General features: G+C 41.3%; 1 protein-coding gene across 1 annotated transcript in view; it reads right to left on the bottom strand.

The window, feature by feature from the left end:
* SNTN (sentan, cilia apical structure protein) overlaps positions 1–15,060 on the bottom strand; it is a 36,479-nt gene extending 21,419 nt beyond the window's left edge. The window contains exons 1-3 of the mRNA XM_086939083.1: positions 14,908–15,060; positions 7,132–7,172; positions 4,041–4,180 (exon numbers count right to left, since the gene is read on the bottom strand). Of these exons, the coding sequence (XP_086795209.1) occupies positions 4,041–4,180; positions 7,132–7,172; positions 14,908–14,918 (192 nt within the window). The 5' untranslated portion in view covers positions 14,919–15,060. The remainder of the gene's footprint in view (positions 1–4,040; positions 4,181–7,131; positions 7,173–14,907) is intronic.
* Between the last annotated feature and the right edge of the window lie 3,471 nt (positions 15,061–18,531).

The raw sequence follows: 18,531 nt of genomic DNA, 5'->3' as shown, positions 1-18,531 counted from the left end.
ATAAAGGTATTTAATCTAAACTACACAAGACCAAAACAACAAAAACCCAACATACACAGTTCAAGAATATGGTTGCAAAAGAGTTCTTTAGGTTGCGATAAAATAATCCACAGTTGCGTGAAAAGTTCACAGTTGCAACACGTTGAGTCTACAGTACCTTTGGTTGCGACAAAGTTCCAATAGCAGAAGCTGGTGCGGTGGAAAACAAGTGATGCGTTGCTCCTGAGACCTTGGGGAGGCTTTTGCTACAGCCCCGCTGCAGCAGCGGGCGTGTTGCGACAAATCTGGTCTGTATGGAGAGGAAGGCCACTTGTATAGATTCCGGTGCGTAGATTCCGTAGGAAGTTTTTTTTCGCAAAGGCACGATGCGACGATCTCGTGTGGGCTGCACGATCTCCGGGGCGACGATGCGCAATCCAGCGGCGATCTCTCTCTTGCAGTTCCTCGATGCGATGATCTGCGACGATGTTCGCAGCTACGTGATGCGGTCCGCAAGCAAGCGGTGCGACTTTCTCACCCAGCGACGACAGGCTCTGCGACGACACTCGCAGCGAGGGTAATCTTCCCGCAACCGAAGGATATGTTGTCTTAGGTAGCAGCAACAGGCGCTGCGACGATCTCGACCTCCGAAGCTGCAGGAATTTCTTCGCACTGTCGGGGATGTGCTCCGCAGCGAGCGATGCGATAACTTTTCAGTTGCAAAAAGTCTCTCAATATTAGTTTCCAGCTTCCCAGCACAGGTAAAACTTCCAGAGGCACCACAACTGGCCCAAGCACTCTAGGAAGGACAGAACTCTCTCAGCAGAGTTCAGGGATGCTGGGGGTGAAGTCCTTTTGTTCCTGGGACTTCAAAACAGGGAGCCAGCTCTTCTCAGGCCCTTGGAGATTCCTTCAAGACAGGGGATACAGCACAACAGCAAAGTACTTCCCCTCTCCTTGGCAGCAACGCAACAGCAGGTCAGTCCAGCAGAGCAACAGCAGGACAGTCTTCCTTCTTCAGATTCAGCTTTCTCCTTGGCAGAGGTTCCGTCTTGATTCCAGGATGATCCAATTTTCTGTTGTCAGGGTTCCTGTACTTATACCCCTAAAAGTCTTTGTTCTCTTTGTGCAAGTGGGCCCTGAGCCCGGTCTGAACCAGTTCTGGGTGTTCCTTGAGCACTTTGTTGTTCTGGCTTCTCCTTTCCTTTCAGAGTGAGGGGCAGGGTCATCAGCCGCCCAGCAGGAGGTGGAGCCAGCATTGTTGAAGGCAGGCACAGCCCTATTCAGGCCCAGGTGCTATCTCCTCCCACCACTCAGGTTACAAATGCAGTCATTCAGCCTTGGGCTGACTCAGCCAGCCTCCTGGGGAATCCTCAGCCCCTGTCACTCTCAAACCAGACAGTCAATACACAAACAGGCCAAGGCACTCAGAAAGGTCAGACAAGAGAACAGCAACATTCTAAAAGTGCTGTTCTCAAACACAGGATTTAAAAACAACCTTTCCTAAAAGATGTGTTATCAAATTCTGAGTTCAGGGATACCAGACTTTTATGTCCTATCTTGTTCCTATGGGAAGATATGCCGCTAGCCACTGTAGCCAGCATCCCCCATGATAGCCTATGGAGCAAGATAGCCTTGCAGCAGTGAAAAACGAAAATGGCTGTAATTCACTACCAGAGCATGTCAGCTGCACAAGTACATGCTCTACCTTTCACATACACTGCACCCTGCCCAAGGGGGTACCCGGGCCTTCCATAGGGGTGACCAATGTGCACAGAAAGGGAAGGGTTAGGCCCGGTCAGTGAGGACACTGGCCAGGAGGACATGGCAGTTCACAGACTGCACACAGGCACTGCGATGGCAGGCCTGAGACACCGTTTTAGGGCTACTTGTGTGGGTGGCACAATCCGTGCAGCAGGCCCACTAGTAGCATTTGTCATCACCAACCCTGGCACACCCAGTGCACTTTACAAGGGACTTTGTGGCAATACAAATATGCCAATCATGTATATCCAATCATAATAACAATTTACACCGGGAGCACTTACACTCTGGCACTGATCAGCAGTGGCGGCGTATCCAAAGCATCTAAACCAGCAAAAACGAAATCCAGCACAGCATCAAAAATACAGGAGGTAGAGGCAAAAAGATAGGGGTAACCACTCCAAAGATGCCAGGTCTAACACATTGCATGGAAAGAATCGCAAAATTTGCGATTCCCTAAATGCAATTGCAAAATAAGGAATCACAAATTTAGCAATTCCTTGTTTTGCACCAGATATTGCTTTATACATACCATTTAGCAAATTCGTATTCGCAAAGGCCGAAATTCTGTGAATTTCGGCCTTTGCGAATGCGAATTTGCTTGGTACATATGGCCCTAAATTCTCATGAGTTCTCTAAGAAATCTGCATTTACTTTAGTTCAATGAAAATAATAAACTCTCAGAATTGTGCTGGAACGGGATCCAATGTAGTGATCGTAGAAGCACTTTTTCAATAGCGATGCAGATCTGAGTGTTAAAAACATCTTGAGTACAATTCATTGGATGTCGGGAACTAGGTCCACTTCTCTCAACATAAGAAAGGAATATTTTGGCTTTCAAATGTCAAGCAACTGCGATTGAGGCTATTTGGAATCTAAACAATCAGTGTCCCCCATCCATAATATCTTTAAATACAGGTGATATTTTCCTGTACAGCTTCCGATTAGCAATATATTTAAATTAGGATTAGGACCTAGGGCTCCATGCATCAAACCAAAAACCGGTCTCAAACGGGCAGATTCTCCTGTGCGACTGGTATTTATGCATTTGGGATGCATCATCCCAAATGCTAAAATCTCAACTCAAGGAATCACTAAAATTGCAATTACTTAAATTGCGATTGCATTTAAGGAATCACAAAGTGCAATTTCTTAAATGCACTGCATTAAGCAAAAAATTATTGCGATTTCGCTATTGGGAATCGCAAATTACCATCAGACTAAAGTTGATGGTAATTTGCGGTTGCTTTGAAAAATGCACTAAAGTGCTTTTTTCAAAGTCTTATTTTACACACACACACTTTCCCTCGGGGCAAGTGTTGGCGCAACATACAGAAAATGGGGAATTTCTGGGGTGCAACAGGGTATCCTTTTGGATCACTTGCACCCCTTGCATGTGCCCCCTAATCCCTTATTTTCGGTCCAATGCGTGGCTTCAACAATTACACAAAAGGATGGGAAATACTGGTGCACTTCAAATGTACATGTTGTCATATTCTGGTGCTGTCTTTCTAATCATAAAAACGTCGTGACATCTGAAAACCTTTATTTGTTAAATATGAACCAATTAAAATGTTTTAATGGGCAACTGCGTTATTGCGGGTACAATCCACATTTGCTACATTACACAGGATAAAATGCTTTTACATGGGAGCAATCAGTGAACCTACTAAATAATCTCAAAAGTACTACTTGGAAGGTCTGACGGTTACGAAGAGTACATCTATGAATTTCAAAAAGTCTGAAATTTTCATGAAACTAAGTCACAAGTCTGACGAAGTAAACTTCAAACTTTTTAAAAGAATCAACCCTAATATTTCGAGTTATGTGTGCCTTTATTTGGTTAACAATTCAGTTAAGCAATACAGGCCTCAAATTAAAGAGTTAGGGATGGGTGAAGATTAAAATGTTCTAGGAATATTGGGAAAATGTTATAAATGCTGGTCTTCACGAAAGTGGGTTAAGTTGCCCAACATGATCTGACATCTCCAAGGTGATGTTTAACCTGTTCATCCCCATCAACTGTGATAATTTCTCAGATGCTGATCGTCTTCAGCAGTTTAAGGTGAACTGTTCCTATGAAGAACAGGGTTTGTATTGATTTGCATAAGGTGGGTCTACGTTGATAGTGACACAGAGGGTGACAAGTGGTGGGTTGGTGTGCTTCCCAGAGTGATTACCAGTGGTTTAAACTATTTGCAAGCATTCCTCCCACTTTGTGTGTTTAAAATCTGGTAGAAGTTTAATCACCTCAAACAATCGCCACTGAATTCTACTCTTAAATCATTATGTATTACCTGTAGAAAATGTGTGAACTCAGTTTGCAATAGTTCTTGTGTGTCATCTTTGGTAAGTTTACCATCAGCATCCGCATGGGAGTTATAGACCAGGACCGCAGTAGCAAATGCTTTTTCCAGATCTGACCCTTTTCCGAGAGCTAGAGACAGTTTGAAACAGAAATAAACTGAATGTGATTATAAATGTCTGTACCTTGCATATTGAATAAACATTAGCATTATACAAATTGTGACACTAATAAGGGCCACCTTAATCTTTTGATGATGCTTACTTGTGAAATCAGGACAAGAGGTCACAAAGCCAAAGTATATGTGTGACACATTTAGGGTGGTTTTCCTGGTAACCTAAATATTCTTGCTGTGGGACACATCATTGTGAACGTGTGTATTGTTAAAGCTCTGTATTCAGGAATTAAGATTTGTTACAAAAAAAAACTTACCCTAAAAATAAATGAAGGTTTTCAAGGCACTACTTCCCAGAATCAACTGCACTCAACCCTTGGTCGTACCAAGCAAGCCTCCAGAACAGAGGCTGCCCTTAGGAAGGCCCCCTGAGTGTGAATGCTTGCTGGCCTCATACTCAACTTCAGCAGTTGCCTTCAACAGGACTTGAACTCAACAAGACTGCACTGTCTGATTAGTGGGCATGGTATTTGGCCATGTGTAGTGCGCCCTGAGGTTAGTCTACGCAGTTAGTAACTCTACTCCCAACTTCTACTGGATGTGGCCATCAAATATATCCACTGCTCGTTGGGTGCATGGCCTACAAATAAGGCCCCTGCACGAAGGGCCCTCTGTCCATTATCTTTGGTCGTACCTAGTGAGCTCAGGACACATGCAATAGACCCAAGCCAATCCTCTTCTCTCCTTTCTTATATTTCATTACAATTGTGTTTTCTGTCAACAAAACAATGCTGTCATCCAGGCTCTGCTCTATATTCCTGCTCCCCATAGCTTTGGTAATGTTATTTATGGTGGCATCTTCTGTGCTATATGTGACATTGTTCCTGGGGCCATGAGCTGTGATTTGAGTGCTTATGATTATGTTATTTTGCTTAACCATAACATTTCCTCAACAAAGGTTTTATTGTGGAACGTACATGTGCTTTATAAAAGCATTATTTTCTCCACTTATGAAAGAATCATAACTTTTTTCCAGTCATTTTAACAAATCGCTATGCACAGCTATTGACCTTGTGTTGTGGTATTTGGGTGTACACAATGGGATCTGGGCAAATTTGTGGCCAATGTCCAAGTCAAGCTGCCCAGCCCCTTTGCCCACAGAATCAGTTGCAAATATCCTTTACCTGTGTACAGCATTTTTCAGGGACAGGGTGTGTTGTTAGTACACCCAGTCAGTCTACCCCTAGAACTAGAAGTGTTCAAACTTTTAACATTGCCAGAGAAGTTTTGCTTCGTCATAAAACCTTTCACAAAGGTTGGATATCGTTTTACTTTTACAAGGCAAGGATTCACCTTTATCGAAAGTGGTACATCTCCCCAAGAAGGCTAGGCCCCAGGCTGCAGGAAGTCATGGCCTGGTTTTCTCCAATGTGCCCAGGTTTACCTTTTGCTACAGTGGCGGCTCCTCCGCTATGGCGGAGGAGCAACGCCTCACTGCTTTGAGCAGTGTAAAAGTAAGGAAATATAAAATGATAATAACTTCTCTGGCCTCCCAAACCAGTCATGGGTACTTTAACTGTTCTCCATGCAGGCTGCTTTACAGACTGCATGAAGAACAAGTCCAGGCCCCCATTCCCTGGTTGAGCGTTGAACCAGGATGCTCTAAACCAATCACAACGCTTTAATTCAGCATTTTGATTAGTCCGGGCAACCTTTCTTCCTCTCCCACGAGGAGAGCAGGAGCAAGGTGCTAAGATGCGGTGGCGGGACTGGTGGCAAGGTAAGTGTGTACATTTAAAAAAAATCTTTGTTTTCCATTGCGCTACCGCTCGCGCCCCTCCCTCACCTGCGCCTGCCCTCACCCGCCACCTGTGAGTCATGCCGGCCACCACTGTTTAGCCCAAATGGACAGAGAGCAATAGCAGCACCTCGCCCAATTCCCCATGAGTTGCCTGAAGGACCAGGACTTTCAATGAGCAGAAAATGCTGCCAGGTATCAACACCAAGGAGCCAAAAGATTTGTGTGTGTGTGTGTGGGAAAGGACTGATATGTATGCATTTGATCGTCCAGGAGGGGGGCAGTGTTGCCAAGCAAAACAGGTGTGAATTCAGAACCTCATTTTTGTGGGAGCAGGATTACCTGGTATATCAATATATTGTAGGAAGGGTGGACAGGTACGCACATCCATGTGGGTGTGGGTAAAGTAGCCCAATATGCACACCTGAAATATAACTCAACATTTTCTCACAAACCATGCTGTTTCAATGTATTGCATCACAGACAATGTACTGTCACATTCGCGAGACATCTGTGCACTGTTAATTTCACTGCGTAGTTTCCTGTTTTGATTGTTTTTTAAAAGCTCTGGGTACCTACTTGGTAAAGGTCTCTTATCCTGTTTCTAAACATTATTCTAGGTTGTTTATCACATATTCGACTAATGTTAATATCCTGAAGTAGCTTTAAACCTCACCGCTCTCATAGTTAATGGATACAATTATAAATGTATGGGAAGTAGCAACTTTTGTCTAAAACCTCATATCACATTTCATAAAAGCCAGCAAGCATTCTTTACTCTCCTGTTTATCCACCACTCTGCAAGCTGATCATTAGTCACTGTCAATAGCATAAAAGCAACACAATTAGGCACCCAGCGGTTGTGATCACGATGATATCCCAACTCGACAGACAACACAATAACTTGTGCTCATTAGCTTCCAGGGTGTGTGATTACACGAGAGCAACCTGACTCCTAACATGTCAAAATCCTACTAGGCCTTCTTTGTCAGTCATTTAACTTGTTATCTAGAGAAGCAAGGAGCATGGAATAAGAAGCCAGTTCATAATTAATTGAAAAGGACCAGGATGGACGTGTATTGAACTGATAGACTTTTCTCTTCCAAGAATAGGATGGAGAGAGAGGCTTTACTTAAGAAAACTTCACTTTTCTTGTGTACTGAAACATACCTTTTACAGAAGCCAGTTGCTTTGCGATTGGTAAAGTATTGCTAAAATGGAAAAAATATATATACATTGTAATTACTTCTCACATACATTAGATTATACAATACTTAAGCAGGAGGAGAAAAGATGCTCTTTGCGATTATATATCCCCACCAAACATGATGGAATGTACAGGTTCACTCTGTCTTTGTAAATAAGTACTTCAATTTATGTTTTGTTTGAAAAACAACTTTGATTTCAAGATTCTCATATTTACTTATGCAAACGTTTTAATTTCAGTTCTAGCATTCGAAGAGCAAAGTGGACGCAAATGTTTCTGTACCTTATAGGTTTCTACATAAATTGGGAGGCAGATTGATGGAAAAGCAATGTTCAGACTTCAGTTCCTTTTGTCACTGGATGAATTTACAGGTGCACACATAGGCCTTGCTTTAGAGTCCTCTGGTAACACAATAAATGTATAGTAACCCTACTACCATATGCACGAAACAAATGTATTAAACTATGGGTGATGAAGACCACGGCCTAGAAGTGAGTTGTGACTGAGGCCCCACAAAGGCCAAATAAATACGCGCCTACAAGAAGCTGGATCTGTGAGGAATACTTGACTCATCCTTATTACCGCCACTCAAGCAACAAGGGTTTCTTCGGAGAAAGTGATGTAGTACATGTACTACAAAGAAAAAACAGCCATACGCTAAAAAAATAACTTACAAATTCCAAGCAAGATAGATAAAAAGGGAGACGTGTAAGGAGTAACATAGAGCAAAATGTAAAAGCATGTTGAGATCAAGTATCAAAAATATAAACTTCTTCATTAGCAATAATAGGAAACTGAAAATTAAATATTAGTCTATGACTGTGTCAGACTGGGTTTTAGACAGCCACCTATTGATGGGCCAAAGCTGGATAAAAGTTGTTGGTCTGTCCGAGTCCTTTGAAACTTCTCTAGATGTTGAACAGCGTCAGAGGGACGAGGTTGGAAGCTGTAGCTGAGAAGGGACTTAAGGAATCGGGTAAGTCAGTTGATCCATCTTACTGTAGGTTGCATATATTTTTTGTAGCCTTGGCTTCTTGTCACAGGCTTTCAGAATTTACATTTGTTCTGACTCCTAGCTTCTGACATGTTCTGTAAGTTTGTGTTTTTGTAGTGTTCACTGTAAGTGTAGGGCCACGATATTTTTGCCAACTATTTTGACACAATATTTGTGCCACTCAGTATTAATGTTCCTAATACTGTGTCATTGAACCCTCACCAGGAATCAATGAACATCTCCGAGCTAATCTCTAAAATGCTTTAGCCTTCATCAGTTCTGCTACATGCAGGAGAAGTGATGTGTCGAATCTGGACTGTAGGGGGAAGTGATGCATCGACTCCAAGATGGTTCTGGTCCACGGTTTTTGCATCAGGAAAACTTGCCGCACAAGTGTGATGTGTAGAAATCAGGGATGCGCTGGCGATCGATGAGGTGAAGGCAAGTAGCCATGTGTTGGATTCTCCAGCCATGATCCCACGATGTGTCAGTTCTTGCAGCTGTGATAGGCAATGTGTTGTCTCTGCCTCAACGCATGGAGAATCTTTTCACACAGCGGTGCTGCGTTGAGAAAAACGGCCATAAAAAGGACAATGCGTTGATTTTCTCAGCTCTTCAGGTTTCTTCCAGCTCCCAACAGCAGGAATAGCATGCAGGGGCCCCAAACTCGAATAGGCACCTCCTGGCAGGCCAGAACTCTCAGCAGCAGAGTTCAGGGGAGCTGGGGGTGAAGTCTTTGTGTCCCTGAGAGTTCAGAACAGGAGACCACCTTACACAGTCCCCTGGAGATTCTTTAGCAAGCAGGATTATAGCAAAGTTCCAGTCTTTGTCCTTTCCTTGGCAGAAACGGCAACTGCAGGCCAACCCCTCACAGCACACATTAAAGGGTGAGTACTCCTCACAGTTCTTTAGCTCTTCTCCTTGGTAAAGGTCCTTCTATCTAGAAGTAATCTAAAGTTCTGGGGTTTAGGGTTCACTACTTAGGCCCTATTTTGTCTTTATTCTCTTTGTGCCATGGTCTCTGAGCCCAGTCAAAAACTAGTTCTGTCCTCTCTGGTACAGTATGACCACAGGGGGTAGATACAGGATTGTGCAAGGGAGGAAGACCCTATCCAGGTGCAAGAAAAACACCTCCCACTACTCTAAATGCGCCAAGCCCCATCCAGCTCAGGTCTGAGTCATCCAGGAAGGGCCAGGCACACCTCAAGCCCGCACCGTAGCTCTCTACAGTGAATGCACTTCCCAAGCCCCTGTCACTCCAAAACCAGACAGTCAATCCACAAACAAGCAGAGGCACAGAGAATGGTTAAACAAGAAAATGACCACTTTCTAAAAGTCCAAGGTTGCGCAGCCAAGAATTGAGTGAGTCCCCCTAGGCACAATCGAAGCCCTATATAGTTTTGTAATCTTCAATCAGTTCAAAATTCCAAATTAAGAAAAGCTGCGTAGCCGAATTGAATGGTTCAGATATCTTATTCGTAATACATTAATTTAAATTCAATCCATGGTAATTCAACGCAAACTGGTGTTATCAGAATTTATCAAAGGTCAATACACGACAAGTAATTTTTACTTAATTAATGTGTTCCAATGCATTTTGGACGGGCCGCCCTTCATCATGGAACAATGCTATAAAATGAAGGAAATGAAATACAGTGAGGGAACCTACTTGAAGATGATTCTAGAGAGCTAATAGCATGCAACATCAAGAGTTTCTGTGACAAGGTTATCCATAGGAGCAAAAGCCTCTGGTAGTTAAGTCTGCATGAGGTGAACAAAAAATAAAACTGTGCAAGCCAAAAACATAAAAGTGAGGTGATCCTAACAATCTACATGACGAAGACGGTGAAAGATTCATGCTTTAAATGTGCGAGCATGAAGGAACTACCATGCCCATAGTTCAGTGCAAGATGGTAAGTAAACGTGGCTGTCAAAATGTAAGACACCAAAAATAAATGTGCAACCGCTAGAAAGAAATGTGTGTGCGCCACTTTTGCGTCATTTCTAACATTGGAAAAGTGACGCACGGGTGGCGCAAGGGGCTTGTAAATAAGCCCCAGAGAATCTCCCACCTGGTGGAGGTTTGATTCACTTGGGGCAAGATGTACGAGCATTGGCAATTGCAACTCGCAATGTGCGCCAAATTGCAAGTCGCAATTTGCTAATCGCAATTTCCAATGTACAACAGTGTTTGAGACACTGCAATTCCCAATGGGGTCGCAAACTGCATGCATCATGAATATTAATGAGACAGTCACAATTTGTGACCTCATTGGGAATGGCTGCCCCTCCCAGGGCTGGTGGCCTTCTGGGCTCAGAAGACCTCCATGTCTGGGACTGCTTTTAAATAAAGCAGTTTTCTTTTTAAACATGCAGCCCGTTTTCCTTAAAGGAAAACGTGATGCATTTAAAAAAAGAAAAATGAAACGTTTTTATTTAATTTTTTTAAGGGCAGGCTGTGGTCCCAGGGACCACTGCTTGCCCCTAAAAAATTATTTCACATGAATTCACAAAGGGGAATGGGTCACAAATTGCATGCCTCATGAATATTAATGAGGCAGTCACAATTTGCTACCCCATTGGGAAGGGCTGGCCCTTCCAGGGGCAGTGGCCTGCTGGGCTCAGCAGACCTCCATGTCTGGGACTGCTTTTAAATAAAGCATTGTTTTTAAAATGCTGCCTGTTTTCCTTAAAGAAAAATGGGATGCATTTAAAAAAAGAAAAATGAAACGTTTTTGTTTAATTTTTCAAGGGCAAGCAGTGGTCCCTGGGACCAAAGCTTGCCACTAAAAAATTATTTTGCATGCATTCACAAAGAGGAATGGGATCCCTGAGGACCCCTTCCCATTTGGGAGTGGTTTACCACCCTTCTGTGAAGGGTGGTAAACTACAACTGTTTTGCGATCGCAATTACATAGGTTCACGAGTCACTATTAGGAAGGGACGCCCCTTCCTAATAGCGAGTTGCGAAACCTATTTTGCGAGTCGCAAATCAATTTGCAGCGCCCAAAATAGGTTTTGTACAAGGACCATAGGTGTTTTGCATGTGCAAAAGGGTCTAAAACTCATTTGCGTGTGCAAAAATCTGTCGTATATCTGGCCCTTGTAGAACCTAACACTCAAGTAAATAGACCAGATGAAGACACTATCCATCACATCACTCTAAAGGAGAGAACATACACTGTTGGAGGTGACAATGTGATTGAGGGTCTTCGAAACAATTTCTTCAAGACTCTGGTCTGCAGACTGGTGAGGTTCCCTCCCCCTTGATTTACATTAGACTATAATTGGAATCTAAGTGGACCCTATCATGCATCTTCCTCCCCCCTCTTGATTAAAACTGACAGAGGACAATATTCAGGCCTCTAAACTCAGAAATGAAGTGTGGTTAAGAAATGACCACTAAGCAGGGATTAACCAAATGGGAGGGGTGCAGGACAGCCGGCAGAAAAAAAGGACAGGTTTAACACTTCTTTTGACTTGCTTATTTCAAATGGAGCTGACAGAAATGTACTTATGTTCATTCCTAGATGGGCACAGGGACATTTTTCGATTACTGGCTAGTTCACAGGATAAGACTGGTGCCTCACCTCCAGCTCCTCAGAACATTCCTAAACATAGGGATATTACACCTAAACAAGAAGGCCATGCTGGAAGAAAGAAGGTTCCAGCTGAAAGAGGCGAATGCATGGATTCCTGTTGGGTTACAAGAACGATAACTGCTCTCCTAGAGTTAAGTGTTTGGCCTCCTGTTTACCTGCTCCTGGGACACAAATAACAGAAACACTCCTGACTCTAAGTGGAACCATCTGACCATAGAGTATTGAACCCTGAAGAAGCCCTGGCTGGGGAGAGATCTACTTCCTAGATGTCTACCAAAGGACCTGATGGCTGAAGAACTGACAAGAAAACGAGGAAACCTGAAAACAGTTTCTGCAGGACCTCAGAGTTAACGTTTCAGTCCTCCTGGCAGGCCGCCTGGCTGCAGCTTCCAGTCTTGCCCCCCTGGAGGATTTCAAAATCCCAAAATCTATTAAGTCCAAAGGTAAAACCTTGGATCGGGGCGAGGTGACAAACGTAGCTGACCTGTAAGGCAACTGTGGTGGCAACAAAATCCAGTTTTGTTTACTCAGAGGTTTTAGGGCCAAAACCAATGGTTTCAATAGAAACTCGATGACGATGCATCAGAGTTTGGGGGACTGTCTCAGCCCACAGCCTTGAACTACTGAAGGATTTTACATCTGTTTCAGAGAATTAATAGAGACAGACTACGTTAGAAGGTTACAACTTTGACCAAATGACCTGCTAGGTGCATCCACCCTACCCTCCCTCAGTCAGCCTGTGCCTTCATCCTTTGTGCATTTTTGCTCTTTCATTTTTTTTTCTCTAATTTTCTAGGTTGGTTTAGTAATTGTATTGTGTTATGCACTCTGAAATTGTTGATACTGTTGAACTTACCACACATTTATCCAGTGGTTACCTTCTGCTTGTACCATAGCTCTAGCGGCAGAGCAGAGATTTCCTGAGAACTGTGTTTTGACCTAACCAAATTGTGTTTATTAAGTTGGCAGGTGCCACCTACTACTAAATTATTAACCTAATTTCTGAGAGCAATCATTTAATTTATCAGTGGTATTGACTGTATTACATAAACGGCTTTGTGTCTGCAGTATTCAAATTCTGAGGCATTAAAATCTGTTGGCAGAATTTTAATTTGCTGTGCACAACGCTATTTATTTAATTGCAATGGCAACAACAAAAACTACCTTACACGGTGCAACGTGGGGCTAGCATAATGCACTATGGTGCTGATTGACCTAGGTAAATTAATATGTAAACATAATGTTTACAACTCTATTTACATTTATTATAATTCCATGGAATTCGCAAATTCATTTCTGGCAGGCAAAATTGAGTTTATAATTGTGGATTTGTCCACCACAAGTAATTTCCACTCAAGGTTTGGGAATCGAGCATTCTAAGGTGTTTTTTGACTTGCTAGCTTGGGAACACGCCCAAACATATATGTATATGGGCATTACCTCTCTCCTCTTCGTCCCCATTCAAAGCTGGACATTGTCAGTGGTTTATTTCAGTCAAGGCTGGAGTAACTGTCCTGCTAGAATGGAAAGGGAATGGATGACACCCGGGTTTGATGGGCGGTGTAAGAGAAGGGCATGCTACATGGGGAAATATGTTTTCCCAGCTGAAAAAAACAAAATAAAAAGAGAAATGTGCATTTGTACTGGATGCTCCACCCCTCTCCCCTATAGAGAATCAGCTTGGGCAGAATTGCAAGCGCATTTCTGAGATTATTTGTAAACAGGAAAAAAAGAAAAGTGCAATTAGGTGGAGGCTTAAATCTTCGGCCATACTTTCCTATTTTTTTCGTGGATATGGCTTTGTATAATTAAGTGTTACCTGATTAAAATACTACAAACGTCTTTCACTGTTCACAATCCCAAATACCATAGATAGTAATTGGTTTAGCTGACACTGAATATTGCCAATAAATTCCAATATCACTCGCACAAATAATTGTTAAGTACTACAGCCCCGTATGGCACAGCAAAGCACAAACCTACTGGTATTGCAGAAAAAGTTCAATTTATTATAAAAATAAAAACACATCTATTGGAAACATATAAAATGCCCATCATCTTCGGCGCCCCCACACTGGTTGTATACTAAAAAAACGTAATTAGGTCACAGTGAGTCCATTAATACACGTTCCACTACAGTTGGATCTCATAGGATGTTGAATAAAAGCAAATTGTGCGCCAATTCATTACAAAAAGATATCGGGCCTCATTTACGAGGCTGTGCGTCACTTTTACGCCGCCGGTGCATCACTTTTTGTGACGCATCGGCGGCGTAAAACATGCCTCCTGATGCGCACTATTTACAAAGTGACGCATCTAAGCAGAGGCGTCACTTTGTAAACCCCTGCGCTACATTATACCTGTGTCAGGTATAACGTATGCAGAGGGGGCGTTCACCCGCAAAAAGCCTCGTAATAGTGACGCAGTGAAATCTATGAGATTTCACTGCGTCACTTTTAGGACGCTGTTGCGTCAAAATCTTGCGCCTGCCTCACAGCAGGCGTAAGACAGACGCAAGCCCTTTCACACGGGGCTTTCCCCATGTGAAAGGAAGCATTGCTGGAGTTGCGTCACTTTTGTGACACACTCCAGCAATACGTCACTTTTGCGCCTACAGATACGTCAGAAATACTGACGTATCTGTAACTCCTTGCGACATGATGCTTCATATTATAAATATGACGCATTAATCATGTCGCAGGGAGAGCGCAGTGAAAAGTGACGCATTGCTGTTTTCACACAGCGATGCGTCACTTTTCATAAATGAGGCCCCTCATGTTTATCTAAAAACGATTACAATATTGATATAATAATATTTTTTGTGTGTAATTAAATGTCTTCCAGCAAGACACATTTCGGTTGTTCTACAAATTTTAACAGACCCTAAAATGACGCCATCATTAAGTGAAAACAGGTAAACCAGTTATCCTTGGAAGTTTAAAGAGCAAATACAGTTCTTCAGGATGTTAAAGTAAGCACCCAGCATTTTCGGTGACCTTATTAAATCCAAAACGTGTTTTAAAACAAGAGACAAGATCAATCGATATAAATCACTCCAACAGATTTAGGAGGATGGGGCGAAAATTAAAAACTGGTGCAAGAAATGCTGATATCAACATCAAATGAAGAAAAAATATTCATACCTTTTAGGCATATTGAGAGAAAGAATGTTTGATCCTCCTTTGCCTACAGGAGCAGCGAACTTTCTAGAGTGTTGCGCCTTTTCTACTCGTTGGTTGTTAGATTCACTTAAGGCATGTTTTTTTTCTTCTTCATATCTTTCAAGTCGGTTTAAGAATGTCTCTAGGCAACTTAGGTTAGTGCAAACAGCTCGGCTCGATCTTTTGTGCTGTACAAACAGTAAACATCAAGCAGCATCCTTTTTTTTTGACAAATGCATAACTGCCACCTTTGATTGCACAACTCTCAAGATATGAAAGAAAAGTACATAATGTACCGTAACAGAGCACTTGGCAGGCAAGCACTGGAGGCCACGGTGTTTACCTAGGAAGCAAGGCCTTTCTTTCTCACCGAGCTTGCTTTTTCAATATCAGCACAGCTTCTACAGCGACCTCTGCAATGCCTTAATGTTCATTCTGAAGTGAGTCTTGTTAAAGGAAATGTCACAAGGTGGATTTCTCTGTACAGAGGAACAGTTTCTTTGTGGTGACTTTCCTATTAGGAGCAAATGCTTTTTTAAATAAACTCCACATTGCAATAATTCTTTCATATTAATATTGTTCTTCTAAATGTATTAGCGCATAAACTATAATTTTGTAAGCAACATTGATGCCTTTTGCAGCTGTTCTTAATCATTTTTAGGTCTGGTCTAGAGAGAGCTTTAGCCTCTTGCTTGCCTCATGTTTTCCCAAAATTCGCAATAAATGTACCGACATATGTACAGGGGCTTTCAGTCACCACTTTTTCATGTATAATATTGGTCTATTCATGGGTGATTCACCTTTTGCTTCCGCCATCCACAATATGAAGAAGAGTGTAATGGGACAGCCTGCTACATCCATTGGCAGTCGACATGTCTCATGAGTGACATATCCGCACAGCTGCCTGAAAAGGAGTGAACTTCATTGCAGGGCTGGTGTACCTGGATTGCAGGACCACTTCTCTAGTTTTATATTTATCCCATTCTCAGCTTATTGCATTGGTATACACAAACACAAAATAACCATTATAAGCTGGCCAAATATAGACTTATTGGCTTTGTCAATGCGTGTTTAGAAAAGAGCCTAATTTTGTGAATAGTTTGAATACATATACTGTTTGAGAAAATAACAACCTAGGCAGTTTATAAGTGCTTGTCTAGTCTATAATAGACAGATAAGGGACCAAAAAAGGGGAACAAATAAAAGGGCACAGTATTCAAATTGTCAAAACATAAACACAAATAGGTTAAAAACTCATCTTTTTATTACAAGTTTAAATAAAAAACATACAATAATGTATTCATAAAAGAACGAGTGTAAACATAGACAAGACAATTATTACAAAAACCATATAATTAATAAAAAGGAGGAGTTATATATAACTCCTCCATTTTTATTAATTATAATAATAATAATATGTCACTTATAAACTGCCTAGGTTGTTATTTTCTCAAATTATTTTCCCTGACCTAGGAGTCTACTCATTTATTGTTCAGGGGGTCCTTGTTTTTTACGAGATTGAATACATATACTTACATTTATTGTTGTACCTCTGAGTAAAACGTCTCTTTTATTCTGCTTCATATTCAACACGTGTATTTTTAGTAGCTTTCAAACATGATTTAACTCTGTTAAGGGTATTGTGCTTTTGCTCCGAGTGTTTATTTCACAACTACATAGCACATGTAATACAGTATGTACATAAACAAGTGGGCTCAAACGAGCTGCAAACAGATGGCATGAAGAAAGTGCAGCCTGATCTAACCAAGGCCAAGTTTATTGCAGGGTGATAAGTAATGATGCGCACCATCTTGCTGTTCTTGGATTACCAATGCCAGAAAAAACAGACAGTCTTTAATTTGCCACTTCAAGTTGTCATTAGTCAGATAATTCACGGTCTTTTGAAGATGCTTAAGCTGTCTCAGTGCTCTTGTGCTGTCCTTGTGACTAACAGATGAATAGAAATTACATGTAATTGTAAGGATGCAGCAAACACGTACATATTATCAGAACTCATTAGCCCCTCAATTAACCCACTAAATTAAACAACACTGAAACACTTGTTATTCCAGTAATCAGTCCTCAAACATAAAAAAAGGTTTTGCTATCACGCTTCACCAATTGCACACATCTTCATCAGCAAGTCAGGAAAAAAGTTTTGACAGTGACTCACAGTTCGGTTAGATATATGGCTTCCCATTTGTAGGTACGAAAATTAGAAGAGAATCATAGCGTGGGCATACCGCTCGAAGCAGCTTGTAAAGTTTAAAAAAGCATTGCTTTACTTTTTGAACATATGAAGGAATGCAGCAGTTTGTAATGTTTGTATTGGCCGATTGCGATCAGATACGGAGTCAATAAAGCAAATTAATTCATATAAAAATAAATTCATCTAGTAGTTGAATATGCTATGATAAAAGTAAAAATTAATGCAGAAAAGACATGCATTTGAAATGTACTGATTTATAATAGGATGTCATAGTTAACCGTGTAGACCATTTAAAAGGTACAAAGCAATTTTAAGTAGAAGCAAACCTAACATTGCTGAAATGTGCACAGTGTGAATTAGAAGCTTGACCTTAAATTGACATGCTTAAAAATGTTGTCATAACTGCAGAATGTTTCGGTTTAACAAATAATATGATCTTATAAGCAACATAAACATCAAGAACTTCCTATTTTCTCATGTTTTATATAACATTTTAATAAAATAACTTGTGTATTTTAAACAATAATGTTTGATTGTTAGTAAAAGGAATACATTACCTAATGGTTAATCGCTTTTATTTAATAGTTCTTTGTTCTCACAGTCAAACAAATTGAGAAGGTCGATCTATGTTTTAATGCAAGTCTAATGTTTCCTGTATATAACTACGGAAGACTGACTGTAGCTAGAGTGTAAAAGCCACCTGTATTTTCATGGAAAATGAGGAGCTGATCTGCTTACAGAGGAAGGCTGCGATTCTATTGGTTCTCGAAGGAGGAAGCCTGATGCAATATTTTTGACATGTTATCTTGACTTTTATATCAGTGCATGTTCCCAGTTAGTTTTTAGAGGATTTGAGAACAGAATTGCCGCCAGACCCTTTACGGTTGTGACTACTGCTGCTACTGTTTTCCCTCTCTGGCCTTACCTTTGCTATTTGATCATTGACAGATTGCTTCTGCAACCTTATGCTGATTAATTTGGATTTGTTGAGACTCGGCTGAGTCTTATGAACTACTCTTTATGGGAAGTTCTGCAACTCTAATTTGGCTTTGAAGCTTTATGCTCCTCTGATCTCACTCTTTTCTCGGGTTCCTGAAATCTAAAATTCTAACCCTGATTTTTTAGGATAGGGAGTTTATTCCTTTATGGTACACTCTTAATGTAAGATATATTTGATGCTTTGTTCTAACCATTCATGTGATGAGATTTCTGTAAACTTATTTCATTTATGAACTAACGGAAATAAAGATAAAATAAAGAAAATAGCTTTATTAATCTCTTAATGAGAATAAACGTTTTAGAAAATGATCCCAACTCTCTTCATTGACTGAACTTAAAACTGTATATGCTATTGAAATTTGAGATGCTGAATTTTCTTCTTGACTTCTAATACAACA

The sequence above is a fragment of the Lissotriton vulgaris genome, chromosome 9 (assembly GCF_964263255.1).
Source record: "Lissotriton vulgaris chromosome 9, aLisVul1.2, whole genome shotgun sequence".
Classification (NCBI taxonomy): Eukaryota; Metazoa; Chordata; class Amphibia; order Caudata; family Salamandridae; genus Lissotriton; species Lissotriton vulgaris.
The sequence above is the reverse complement of the archived record's forward strand: the minus strand, read 5'-3'. Positions and strand labels throughout refer to the sequence as shown.